Raw genomic sequence first — 14,197 nt, forward strand, 5'->3', positions numbered from 1 at the left:
GCTTTAATCAAATTGCGCAGTCGTGAGTAGAAGAAAAAGAGGTTTGTCTTATATTGTTAATTAAGCTTTTATACATGAGGTATTAAGGTTCTTACTACTTTTATTACCAAAGACAAATAGCTGCAAAGTTTAGGACTTATTCTATTGTTGAGATATTCACATTTTAAAAGACTGGTGGATTACGTTTTGATTCAAGGTCCAATCCTTAATCACGACAAAATTTCAAATCATCTAATAAAAGGAAAAATTGGACGAGGACTAATAATAATAATTATTATAAATAGCTGCAAAGTTTACTTATTCTTTTGTTGAGATATTCACATTTTAAAAGACTGGTGGATTACGTTTTGATTCAAGGTCCAATCCTTAATCACGACAAAATTTCAAATCATCCAATAAAAGGAAAAATTGGACGAGGACTAATAATAATTATAATAATATTATTATTAGTATTATTATTATACAATTTATTTTCTCATGCATTCATGGATATGTCATCTCAAATTGTTATTGAGTTGAAAACTTGAAATGGACATTCTTAAATGGACTAACGTAACGTTTCAGCAATTATATTACATAAACACTTTTTAGATAATTAAATTAAATTCAAGAAATTGGCACATAAATTAGTTTAATAATAATGGTAGTTAAGGGAATCCAAAACCTAAAAACGAGAAAGACAATAAATAATAAAAATAAAAATAAAATAAAATGACTACGAAACACCTATTAATGAAATCATATATGGGCCTTATCCTCTTTTCCTTTTCTTGATTTCTCCAATTAAACGATTCCTCAATATATTAATTAGTATATTTTCCCCCCTATATTGGTGGAACTAAATACATAAATTTACATAATTTTTTCTTCATATCATTCTACATAACAAATCAATAATTGTAGTAATAGAATTGCTTAAAGATTGGATATACTACAGTCTACAGTAGATTGAATTTAATCAATTTATCTGTTGACAACTCTCACGACAGAAAGGGGCGATCTCGTCATTTCAAAATCCTGATTAATATATCAGGTCTGTATCTTTGTCCTCAGCTGGATCAAGAAACTCTTTTTAACTTTCTTTGTCAAGTTGGAGAATAATTTTTTAATAATAAAAAAAAAAAAAACCAAAAAATATAGTTGAATTATAAAAAAATAAAGGAGGCATAGTAGAAATAGCAATTTGGTGTGCGTTTGCTGAGAGAGAGAGAAAGTTAGAGAGAGAGAGAGAGAGACGATGTTGAGACATAAATATTCATAATTCATACAAGAAGACATCTTTTTAATTAAAAAAAAAATACTTGTTTTTAGTTCTCTCTTTCGAGAAGGCGATTGCAGAGAACAACAGCACTCTCCCACTACAAATTAAGAGCAACAAAGAGATAGACAAGGAGAGAAAGAGAAAGATAGAGAGAGAAACGACAGCCTCAGAAACAGCAGACAGAGAGAGAAAGAAAAACAATTCAAGATTCAAGAGTGTGTTTTTTTTTTTTTTTTCCTTTTAATTTTTTTTTATCTTTTCTTTCTAGAATCCCACAGAAGAAGAAAACGATGTCTGAGGGCTTCCCACCCTTTTACAGCCTGCAACTATAAGAGGTATGTACATGTTTACCATGAATTACTAAAGTTGATTTCTTTTTCATATGTTAAGGACAATCAAATTCAATTTTTTTTTTTTTATATATAAAAAGGAGAAAAGAAATAATAATAATTGGATGCTTTCGCTTTTACTCCTGAGCTCCCTTTTTGTTCTTCTCCTTTTTTTCATTTTCTCTGTAATGAAATTAGAGCCTCCGATGACATGATCTTGAATTTTTGTGTATGGATCCATTTGAAAATCTAGAGAGAGGTGCGAGAAGGAGGAGATAGATGATGATGAAGAAGATAGAGATAGTGATATGGGAATAGCCACACCAGCAGTCCCTCCGGTTACCTCTCACTCCAAAGGCTACAATTCTCTACAGTTCGTGGGCAAGCAACACCTCTCAATTTCTATGTCCCAAGATTATCATCAAGGAATCTTCAGCTTCTCGAATGGATTCGAGAGATCACAGCAGGAGCAGCAGCAGCACCATATAGCCCAGCAGATCCGCCGCGACAAGCTCCGCGTCCAGGGCTTCGAGCCGCCGCTGGTCGGTATGGACGAGGAGGAATCCACCGGCCTCCCCGTCTACGAGACCGCCGGTATTCTATCGGAGATGTTCAGCTTCCCCTCCGCCGGCGGCGCCACCGCCACCGAATTGCTCGAGAGCCAGATTCTGCAGAGCTACCGGAATCCGCGGGGCGGGGAGTGGTTCCCGCCGCGGCAAGGGATGGTCGTGGGCGGGGATTTAGGCGAATTGAAGAACCAAAATCATCAGCATCATCAACCTCAGCCGCAACCGCAACCGCAGCAGCATCAGATTCCGAGCATTAATGCCGACGCGGCCATGCAGCTTTTCCTGATGAACCCTCAGCAGCAGCGGCAGCAGCGGTCGCCGTCGCCGTCGCCTTCTCATCCGCCGCCGCCCTCGCAATCCACCTCCTCCACTCTCCACATGCTGCTGCCGCACCACTCCTCGTCGTCGTCCTCGGCCGCCCTCCACCACGGCGGCGGATTCGGGCAATTCACGTGGCTCCCCAACAGCGGCAACGAGAGCAACCCTAGCGACATCCCCGGGGGAGTCGTGGAGGGGCAAGGGCTCTCGTTGTCGCTGTCGTCGTCGCTCCAGCACCTCGAGGCGGCGAAAGCCGACGAGCTGAGGATGGGGGAAGGGAACATGCTCTTCTTCGGGCAAGGCTCGGCTCCGGCGCAGTACCACATGAAGAGCCTCGGCGCCGGCGGGGGAGGAGCGATGCCCTCCTCCTCCTACGGCGCCGTGAATATGCTCCGCAACTCCAAATACGCGAAGGCGGCGCAGGAGTTGCTGGAGGAGTTCTGCAGCGTCGGGAGGGGCCACTTCAAGAAAAACAAGCTCCGGAGGCAGAATAACAACGACGGAAACCCTAATTCCAACCCCAACGGCGGCGGCGGCGGCGGAAACTCCTCCTCCTCGTCTAAAGATAATCCGCCCTTATCCGCGGCGGACAGGCTCGAGCATCAGAGGAGAAAGGTCAAACTATTATCCATGCTTGACGAGGCATGTCTTCTCACCTCTTTCTCTCTCTAAATTAAACTATCTCGCCATTACCCAATCGTGTTTGCTTAATTTACTCCAAAATCCACCGCGCGGAAAACTCCGGCAACCTTCCGCCATTATTTTATTGCCGGCTGGCGGATTTATTTAATTAAATTCAATTTTTTAAAAAATATTTCCACTTACCTACCTCAATATATTTCGATTATTAGTGGCGTGTGATTAGGGCAAACAGGATTTTCATTTCATTTAGTGAGAGAACACGAGTGGCTAACCACTCTCTCTCTCTCTTAAAATTGATCCAACACCAAAAAAACTGGTCTTCCATCTCTCTGGGAAGGTGATAGTGAACCATCACACCAAATTTAATGTATACATCTTCCAATTTTATTTTATTTTCTTCAACCATCTATCGTATATATGTATAGTTGACTTGACAACTGATTTCATTTCATTTTTTTTTTTCATATAAAAATATATATAATCCTCAGAGGAGCAGTATTGAAATATATATATATGTCCTTGGGAAAAGAGTATATAGTAATATTCTTCCTCCTTCACATCAGCAATCATTTTACCCGGACAAAAAGCTGTGATGATTTTCACACATTTATATGCAAAAAATGTTCGTTGGCGCAGGTGGACCGAAGGTACAACCACTACTGCGAGCAGATGCAGATGGTGGTGAACTCATTCGACATGGTGATGGGGTTCGGCGCGGCGGTGCCGTACACCTCCCTCGCGCAGAAGGCGATGTCCCGCCACTTCCGCTGCCTCAAGGACGCCATCGCCGCCCAGCTCAAGCTCAGCTGCGACCTCCTCGGGGAGAAGGACGCCGGCACCTCCGGCGTCACTAAAGGCGAAACGCCCCGGCTCCGGATGCTCGATCAGAGCCTCCGTCAGCAGCGGGCGTTTCACCAGATGGGAATCATGGAGCAGGAAGCATGGCGGCCGCAAAGGGGCCTCCCCGAGCGATCGGTCAACATTTTGAGGGCTTGGCTTTTCGAGCATTTTCTCCACCCGTACGCTCTCTCTCTCTCTCTCATCTCTCTCTCTCCCTCTCTCTCTCTCCACTTTATTATGGGATCAAGAGAAGTGGCTAGCTAGGTTAATAATCAATCACAAAAGAAATGATTATTGCAGAATTCTATGATAAGACAATATTACTACTGTTCCAACTTTTCCTTTTCTTTGTTCTCTTTTTCCCTCTCCTTGTGATCGTCGTTTAAAGAGACTGTGATTTTGCAGAGGGGCTTGATGTTGTCCCTTCACCTACAAAAAGCTGATAAAGCCTTCACTCTCCCTTCCCTTTCACCACCATTTCCTTATCTCCAAACATTAACCATAATAATCTCATCAATCCCTCAACACATCTCCAACTACTTATTAACAAAAGTAGTAGTACGTTTTCCCCCTCATGCAAGCTTCTCTCTCTAGAAAAGGATCGGTCAGTGAGAATTCCATTTCTCGCGTCAAACTTTACACTAAAATACAAGCATCACTAGATTCACACCTGCGCGTTACAGAGCTAGCTAGGCATATGGTACAATAAAAGTGATTAAAATTTGATTTTACATTAATCATTAAACGTATTGTAAATGTGTTATTTAGTGTGAGACAAAATACTATAGGTACATGTACAGTGCAAAAAGGAAATGCAGCAGTCCGCTTTACTCATCTGCTCCTTCTGCACCATTGCTGCATCTCTCTCTTAGATTGCCACGCCCATGCAGAATTATTATTTCAGAAAACAAATAGTAATTTTTTTAAAAAAAATATTGAATTTGAATATATCGACGAACACAATGCATAAAGCTTGGGCGTCGCTTTATCTGATTTAGGTAAGAAGTTGGAATCTAATGTCCTTTTCTTTTTTGGTCTCTATCTCAGGTACCCAAGCGATGCAGATAAGCATCTGTTGGCCCGACAGACTGGTCTATCGAGAAACCAGGTATTTTCATCCTCTCTAATTTCTCTAATCATTATTCTTTACAAAAAAAAATTAGGATTTTTAAAAAAAAAATTATTTTGAAAAAAAAAAAATGAAGTGGGCAGGAGGTAGTAAATGGAGATTTTGTTGCATAGGTTATTTATTCTGCTTTACGTTGAAGAAAAGCCAAGGTTATTTTTTTGGCACCTTTTATTGTTTCTTTGGATGCTTTTCCCCAAAGACATAAATTCTGAAACAGAGAAAAAACCGCTGCCAATAGTAAGTGCAGTGTCAAGTACAGAAGAGTGAGACATGAAAGTTTGCAGCTTTCAATCTCTCTCTCTCACTAGATTTCTCTCTCTATCTCTCTCTTACGTCCAAAACATTTAATGTGCTTCACCTTTCATGCTGATCGAAACTGTACTGGGCTTTGGATTTAAGGCAAGATGTTATCTAGCTTTTCTCTTCTTCCACTTATTCACAAACATAAAAATGCAAAACAATAAAACCGGATCATCAATGTTGTATGGAAAGAGATACAAAACCGAATCTCGTAGGGGAATTATTCAAAATATGTATTTGCATCGCCTTTAAGTAGTCTCCATAAACCCTAAAGTTGGTTGGGTGTTGGGATGATTAATATATAGATTATAGTATGTCTTGTTTTGTTTATGATCATTTCCTATCATGAAATGATAGTTATGTTTTATAGTAATATTGATTGTTGACCAGCATTATTTATGTATAGGTCGTGTGGTATTAATGCATATTTCTGCATTAACAACACGAGTTGCAAATATTTTGAATCATAGGTCGTGAAATTAATTGCTAGTGTTATTTAATAAGTATAGTTTGCATTTGTCTTTTGCTGAGGTGATTAAGATGTAGCTAGGTGTGTAATAGTAACACCACTGAATTCATAGCCGGGGATGCATTATTAAAATATCTATCTATCTAGCTAGATTCTTTGTGTGTACTATGATTCATCATAAATTATGCATTTTGAAGTTATAAAATAGTGTGAATATACTCCCTCCTCTCCCATATATACGGCTGATTAGAATTTACACAAATAATAAGAAAAATCATTGGAAAATTTAAATATATAAGTAAATTTTTTTAATATGCTCATATTTATTATTCCATCAGTCCCACTCTAATAGATGTGTTTTTCTCTTTGGGATGTCCTATTAGAATAGGCACGTTTTCCATTTTCAATAGAAAAAATATACTTAATTAGTGTAGATCACACCGTTGTTCTCCTAAAAACTACGTCATCCGTCCCATTCTAATAGGCTCAATTCTTTTGGATACTGAGATTAAGAAACTTACTTTTTAGGAGAAAAATGGTGTGCTTCACACCAAATAAGTACATTTTTTTTACTCAAAAAGGAAAACGAGCTTATTCTAGTGGGACGTCCCAAAAAAGGAAAACGAGGTTATTAGAGTGGGACGGAGGAAGTAAAATTCTTAATCTCTTTGCCAAAAGAAGTGATCGAGTCTATTAGAGTGGGATGAAAAGAGTATTTAATGATGAACTAAAGTTGGAGTAACTTAAATAGGGATATGATAGTAACTGAGTAAAAATAATATTATTTTTTTTATAAAAATAAGTCAGTATAAATGAGACATCCGAAAAATGAAAATAAGTCTTCATATATATACATGGGAGGGAGGGAGGGAATATAAAGTAAAGATTGAATAATGTAATGTGCATTATTGGTTGGAATTTCACACATGTGGTGATGCATTGATATATATATATATATATGAATTAATTATGATGGGTTTTAATGATGGTTGGGCACCTGCGTTGCAGGTCTCGAACTGGTTCATTAATGCGAGGGTCCGGTTGTGGAAACCCATGGTGGAGGAGATGTACCAGCAAGAAGCCAAAGACGAGTCTGGCAACGAGCAAGAGCGGGACCAAAGCAGCGGCAGCGCACAGACTCCAACGCCTCACACCGCCACCACTTCCGCTACCACCGCAATTACTCCTCCGCCACCAAACCGATCCGACTCTGCGCACGACAACGACCCTTCATTCGTCGCAATTAATACGCACTGCTTCACGGATAACCACGCCACCAACGCCGCCGCCGACGACATGCCGCCGCCCGCCGCGGATGCGCTCGTAAGGTTCGGCGCCAATGCCGGCGACGTCTCGCTCACGCTCGGCCTGCGTCACGCCGGAAACTTGCCGGAGAAGAGTCCCTTCTCTGTTAGAGATTTTGGGGGCTGTTGATTAATTATTATTTTTTTTTTTAAGAAAAAATACCGGTGCTTTTAATAAGAAATTAAACCCTTGTTGCTTTTTTTTTGTTTTTTTTTTTTTTTTTTTGTCTCATGTTAGTGTTTTTTTTTTTTTCTCTCACTTTTTCTCTACCTAGAGAAACATATAATGAGAATGGTAGAAACTCATGATAGCAAGGTTTACGAGGTTTATTATAATTGTATAGTTGAAAGTTTTGCACACCTTTGTTTTTCCTCTTCTGGTATTTGAACGTTACCTGCAAACCTTGTATTTCTATTTTAATGAAAATTATATGGTATTACTATGTCAGGATGGGTTGCTACAGATCTTTTTATTTGTTGTGAACTCATTTCAAGAAAATCTCTGCGCAAATCTATTATTGAGTCTTAATTATTTTGAATCATAACCATTATTTTGTCTCTATTTTACCATGTAAAAAATTGCAAGAAATTAACATTCCAGTACTACTTTTTAGAGAATGGAGAATGCATGAAAAAATAATGAACAAAGTCTATATATCGTATGATCAGGCATTTTAGTCGGGGTTCGAATCTTATGGGGGCAAAATTTTTACTATATTTACTAAGTACGTCTGTTCATTAGTTATGTTGATTTGTTCGTAAAATTTATAGATTTGTTCGTTATTCTCCATTCTCTCGAAAAATATGATTCTCTCGAAAATTTCACTATATGATTTGTTCATTAGGGAGGTTGCCCATGGTTAAGTAAAAAGCTATTTTTTCAACAAAATTATTAAATTTGCATTAATTTAATGTATAAAGTAATTGTAATTTTGTGGTTCTATAATTGCATTCCTTTTGAGATTCGAACACAGAACCACGAAAATGCATATATTTTATAGATTAAGTACGAATAATTTGTAGTTTTTACATTAATTAAGATTTTTATTTGATTCATAATTTATATATATATATATATATATATATATAGGGTCTGGTTCTAGAGAGAACTACATTATTTGTGAGAACAGGAGAACCATCAAATCTAATGCATTCACTGTAAAAATTAATGCATTCGCTGTTAAAATTAATGCATTAAAAAAATTATAAAAAAATGCTCCCTTCAGGATTTGAACCCAGGTTCTATATTCATCCAACAAGATGATGCATCTACCGTAGATCTTGATGATCGAATGGCTGAAAATGGTTCTCCGTTCTTTTTTTATTTATGGTTCTTTCTTGAACTTCTCCATATATATATATATATATAGAGAGAGAGAGAGAGAGAGAAGTGATTCAGTGATAATGGCCAAATGTGATGATAAATGAAATTGAATTTGGAACGTCAATTAATATTCAAATCATATGGCTCATATTTATTCAAATTAATCGTGTGAAATGATAATAACGAATGATCCAATATAAATCTACGAATAAATTGCTTGTAATATACGAATAACCATTTAAACCTGGGCTCGAATCCTGGAGTGGGTGAAGATTTGACCAGATTAACTGAATTCGCTATTTGTGCATTATAAAGAACATATTAATTCCACAATTTATATTGGCTTATTCGTTATTCTCATTTTTCATCAAAATAGTCATTATCACTATAACATAACTCTATATATATATGGAGAGGTTCAAATAAAAAATTTTATTTAAAATGAGAATGTAGAACCATTCTAAGCCTTACATATATATATAGGGAATAGTTAGTATGCAAATAAATTTTATTGCATAAAATAAGTTCACTCTGAATTTGCTATGCAACATTATAAATTCGAATCGTTGAGAAAAGTGATGAATTCAAATTAACAAATGAAATATTTGCCACCTCTAAAATGTGATTCTTTAAAAATTAGTTCATCTTACAATGTAATGAATTCAAAACCATATGTACATGGAAAAAATAAATACTAAAGTGCTGAGGCTTTTTATAGCCTGACAGAATAATCAACGAGTGTTGACATGCAGTCTTACTATCAAAGTATAGTACAATTAAGAGAAATGCAAATTAATTAATTAATTAAGGAGATACGTTATTAATTTGCACTACTTTTTTGAGAACCATATCATGTTGCTGCAGCGATGAAATACTAGCTACAGACTCTATTTCATCACTGCACAGATCAATTTATTATTTTGTATCACATATTATATATATATATATATGTACCATAATTTCCCTTTCGCAATAAATGAACTTTTTTTGTGCAGTGTTAGGTTCACAGTTGGCTTGAGGCTTGAGCCATTACATTTTCTAAGTGTTCGCATCCATAATTGATTCTATAATTAATACTAGCATAGTATTAATTTTTAGAGTAATGCTAAACAGCCACATTGTGGCTGCCCACAATTTACTTAAATAGAAAATAATTTAATTTATTTAACATATTTTTTTAAATAAAAATAAGATTTAGTCATTTTATCATATTCTCTACATTATAGTAATTTTTTTGCAATTTTTTGGTAACTTTTTTATTTTTATTAAAAAATAAATTAAAAATAAAAAATGCAAAAAAATTAAAAAAAAATAAATACAATATAGAGAATATAATAAAATAACTAAATCATATTTTTATTTAAAAAATAAATTAAATAAATCAAAATTATCCTTATTATATTAGTGTGTGGGCGGCCACAATGTGGCTGCATAGATTTATTGTAATTTTTAACTTTTTTGTCACAGTATATATCGCTGAGCATATGAATCAACACATTCTAGTATTTAACAACAAAATTTAAAGTGATAATTTGCGTCACCACTTAAAAAAAGTTGTCTTTTTTCTAAAGTTTAATGCACCTTTTTTTAACCCACGAAATCCACTGTAGTGCTAACAGAACTACAGATGCCATCAACAGTTTTATATACTTCCTCCGTCCCAACTTTTTGTATCCACTTTTAGTTGTAAATACAACTAAAAGTGGATACAAAAAACTGGGACGGCAACTAAAAGTGGATACAAAAAACTGGGACGGAGGGAGTATTATATAATGAAATAAAAAATAATATCGACATTACTCAAGCTCAATGAAAATACATATACTGGGCGAATATTGGAATTTGTAAACGAAGGAAAAAAATAAGCATATTATTATTATTATTATTATTATTATTATTATTATTATTATTATTATTATTATTATTATTATTATTATTATTATTATTATCTCACTACAAGATCCAATCCTTGTACTACGACCATAAACAACGACTGAAAAAAAGTGTTGTTAGAAAAGCGGCGTTAACGACTGTTCTACGACCGAAAAACTATTGTTAGATATATTTTTTATTTTTTTTGTATTAATGACCATAAAAACAATCGTTATTATTAATTTATTTTTTAATATACTTAATTACTAACGACCGTATGTAAACGGTCATTCCATTCAATTTTTTTTAATTTAATTAGCTTTCGATTTTTTTAGTGTAACGACCGTCAATATACTGATCGTTAATAATTCGTGCATTTTTATTTAAAATTTTTAAGTTTATTTACTATCGAAGAAACGGTCGTTAATATGATTATTATTTTCAAATACTTATTAATTATTAACGACCGTTTGGAAACATATATATAAGGAAAATAGAAGAACGAAGATCGGTTCGGATATTTGATAGTTGCTGCTTTGCCTGGGTGATTTCCGTATATTCACTCTTTGTGTTTGTGAGTTCTGCATCTTTGCTTTTTCGTGTCGGCTTGAGCAAGATGCATGCGTTTATTGGTTGTGGTTTTTTACTTACTGTTCCGTGAAGTATTGAGTTGTAAAGGGATTAGGTGGTGTTCACGTCTAGAAGATTAGTCGTTGTCTAGCTTTCAATATTTTACTGTTGTCGAGGTTTTGAGAAGTTATAAAGGCGTAGAGAGACGGAGTCTTTTTGTAAGCCTTGCTGCAACTTAATCTCACATAGTGAAATATTTTCTCTAAGCGAGACTCTTCAGACGTATGTGTTTTATCACCGAATTGAGTTACCAGTCTCGGTGTTTTTCGTCTGTTACATCTGATGATACAGTACTACGCTACGTACTAATGCAGTCTGTTGCGAGTTTTTATGTTCATTTGTACACGTAGCACTTAATTTCACTTGCGCCATATATTAACTATTTCTACTGATATATATGCCAACAGATTTTTAAATTTTTGTCAACAATATATGTGGTGGTGCTTATTAAATGTTGTGGTGCAACTCATTATTTTTTGCAAATAATAAATTCTAGAATGCATAAGAGCAGAATTACTGCGTTTGTGACCGCGTTGAATTAAATGAATCACAGTCGACCGATTGATGTAAAATGTGAAAGATAGGTAAAATAGTTATTGCTTATTTTACTATTACACCCCTTCGTGGGGAAAGTGACACGTTTATTTTGTCACCATTAAGAAATGGAAAGCATCCACACATATCTCGATCATGAATAATACTACTATCAGATTCTATTCTATTATTTGAAAAAAGAAAAAAAAAAAAACAAAAAGAAACTGCATGTCTTGGACATGATGACCTACAGCAGCCGTTCGGAAATAAATTCTGGCAGAAACATTATAATTAATTACACCAAATTTTCTTGGCAGAAATGTCATTGTTTAGAGGGTTTCTACGTTACACACCAACAAATAATTAATTTGGTAAAATGTAATTGTTGCTTTGCATATATGTTCTCCAAGGTGTAAGGAATTAATGTTTATCTGTTTGTTGGAGAAACATAGATTTCAATAAATTTGTTTGCAAAATTTAGATATACCCCCATGAATACATAAATGATATATATAAGGTTCTATGATTGGTGTATTTTCTAAAGCGAAACTGCTTCGTATACATATAAAGAGAGAGAGAAATGATATTGTGAAAATGTTATTTGTCGTGAGAATGAGAATTGATATAAATAAGTCAATAAAAATTATGAACTTATTCTGAGTCAAGGAATTTTTAGGACAATAACTTAGGTTGATTTGGAAATTAGGACAATAACTTTTGAAGTTATTGAATTTGTAAAAATAGGACATTAATTTTTTTTTAGAGTAAAATAGGACACTAATTAATAAGTGTCGTAAAAATAGAACATTTCTCGGCCGATAATTGGCCGAAAAATGTCCTGCGGATGCAACACTTATTAATTAGTGTCTTATTTTACTCTAAAAAAAATTAGTGTCCTATTTTTACAAGTCTGAAAGTTATTGTCCTAATTTCCAAATCAATCTAAGTTACTGTCCTAAAAAACCCTTGAACTCAGCTTATTCTTGTAATGCACGAATGAAAATTTCACCAATAAATATAGCTGAATTACTCCTATTCTTGCGGTACAATCAGCTTATTTATGGATTTATACTGACTCATTTATTATTCTCATTTCTGCGGCACAATCAGCTTATTTATGAATTTATACTGACTCGTTCATTATTCTCATTTCTCACAAAAATAGCATTTTTCACACATCCAATATTATAGATATTTTGATTCTTTTTTTTTTGTACATTTTTATCCATTAATATCCAAACTATAAGAAACTACGCAAATCCATCACCGCCCAACATTTTCGGTGCTTGATAACTGAGTGAGTAGAAATAAAAATAAATAAAAAACTAATGCTATGTGAGCTCAAATTTTTAAATAATAATAATAATAATTTATGTATCATTTGTGATCCAAGTAAATTTTTGATAAATATAGATATTGAGCGCCCAAAAAGATAGGTTAAATATTAAATTTTTTGCTGTGACTTATGCATGGAGTGTAGGTAGTGTGACACCTGAGACCTTTGTGGTGAGACATAAGTGGGGAGAGAGGAAATGAATGTAATCACAATTCTGATAAAAATGAGAGAGTGAAATGTTTGTAATAAATGTGTGAGAAATAAAGGTAAAATGTTTAGTAATTTGTTTGGTGGGCCGCTTTTGGTCTGAAGATGGACCAGCTGCTTAACCCTATCTAGGGATTCCCACATTTGATCCTGTCCGGCTATTATTATTATTCATTTAATATAATTAAATTATGCCTAAAAGAATGTCCCAAAAATACATATATAAATATAATTTCATAAATCAGCCATTAATAATAAGAACTCAACCAACTGGAAATGCTGTTTTCCGGGAAGCTGTGGACCACTGGCGCTGCTGAAATAGTATATGGTCTACTAACAAGTATTCTATTTTGAGGTTATTTCTATTATATAGTCATATTATTAATTATAACAAGTACTACTATTCATTGTCATTTGCAAACTACGACACGTGTGATCTTCGACATTAACATAATTTGTTAAAATTTACTTTCTCGGTTTCGTACTTCTGTCCCATTTATTTTCGGTGCAGAACTTAAGAAGAATGTGTAAATTAAGTTAAAAGTGATAGAATTCACACCTTTTAAATGGATAATTATTTCCTTTTATGAAAATGGAACAAAAAGAACAAGATACTGAGAATATATACTTTTTTTTATATAATTATTATGAAATGTGTGGTCTTCTGGAAGTAATTCGTATCGTTATTGTAAGTATTGAGCTTCGTGGGGATGATGTGATATATTTTTCAGTAATCTTTCTTTTGTGTTAGGAAATGGTAGTTGTGCTAGATTTTGGGAGGATCCGTGGTTTAATTAATGACGATGTTTGTCTCAAAAATAAATTTTCTTCTTTCTATCATTTATTTTCACGAAAATCTTGATTAGTTAAAGATGTGGGAGTTGTTATTAATCATTCTTGGTCTCGGTCCTTTAGTTGGAGACGAATTTTTAATGCTAACGAACTGCTTGAGTTTCTGGATCTTTGGAACTGTATTTGCAGGTTTAAAGTTTCGACTAATAAGACTGATTCCTTGAGGTGGAAATGCTCTACGGATGGGTTGTTCTCAATCCATTCAATGTACGACTCTCTCACCTCTTCTGACTCGTTTGCTGCTTCAACTTCACTTTTGCCAAAAGTGTAGTGCCAAAAAT

General features: G+C 34.9%; 1 protein-coding gene across 1 annotated transcript; it reads left to right on the forward strand.

Moving 5' to 3' along the window:
• The first annotated feature begins 1,184 nt into the window (after window positions 1-1,184).
• On the forward strand, window positions 1,185-7,609 carry LOC130989849 (BEL1-like homeodomain protein 4). The gene is made up of 5 exons (XM_057913981.1): window positions 1,185-1,596; window positions 1,844-3,119; window positions 3,756-4,138; window positions 5,007-5,067; window positions 6,866-7,609. Exons 2-5 carry the CDS (start codon window positions 1,899-1,901, stop codon window positions 7,289-7,291), a joined length of 2,091 nt encoding a protein of 696 aa, XP_057769964.1. The 5' UTR covers window positions 1,185-1,596; window positions 1,844-1,898; the 3' UTR covers window positions 7,292-7,609.
• Window positions 7,610-14,197: the final 6,588 nt, after the last annotated feature.

This window comes from Salvia miltiorrhiza, chromosome 6 (assembly GCF_028751815.1).
Source record: "Salvia miltiorrhiza cultivar Shanhuang (shh) chromosome 6, IMPLAD_Smil_shh, whole genome shotgun sequence".
In the NCBI taxonomy this organism is placed as follows: domain Eukaryota; kingdom Viridiplantae; phylum Streptophyta; class Magnoliopsida; order Lamiales; family Lamiaceae; genus Salvia; species Salvia miltiorrhiza.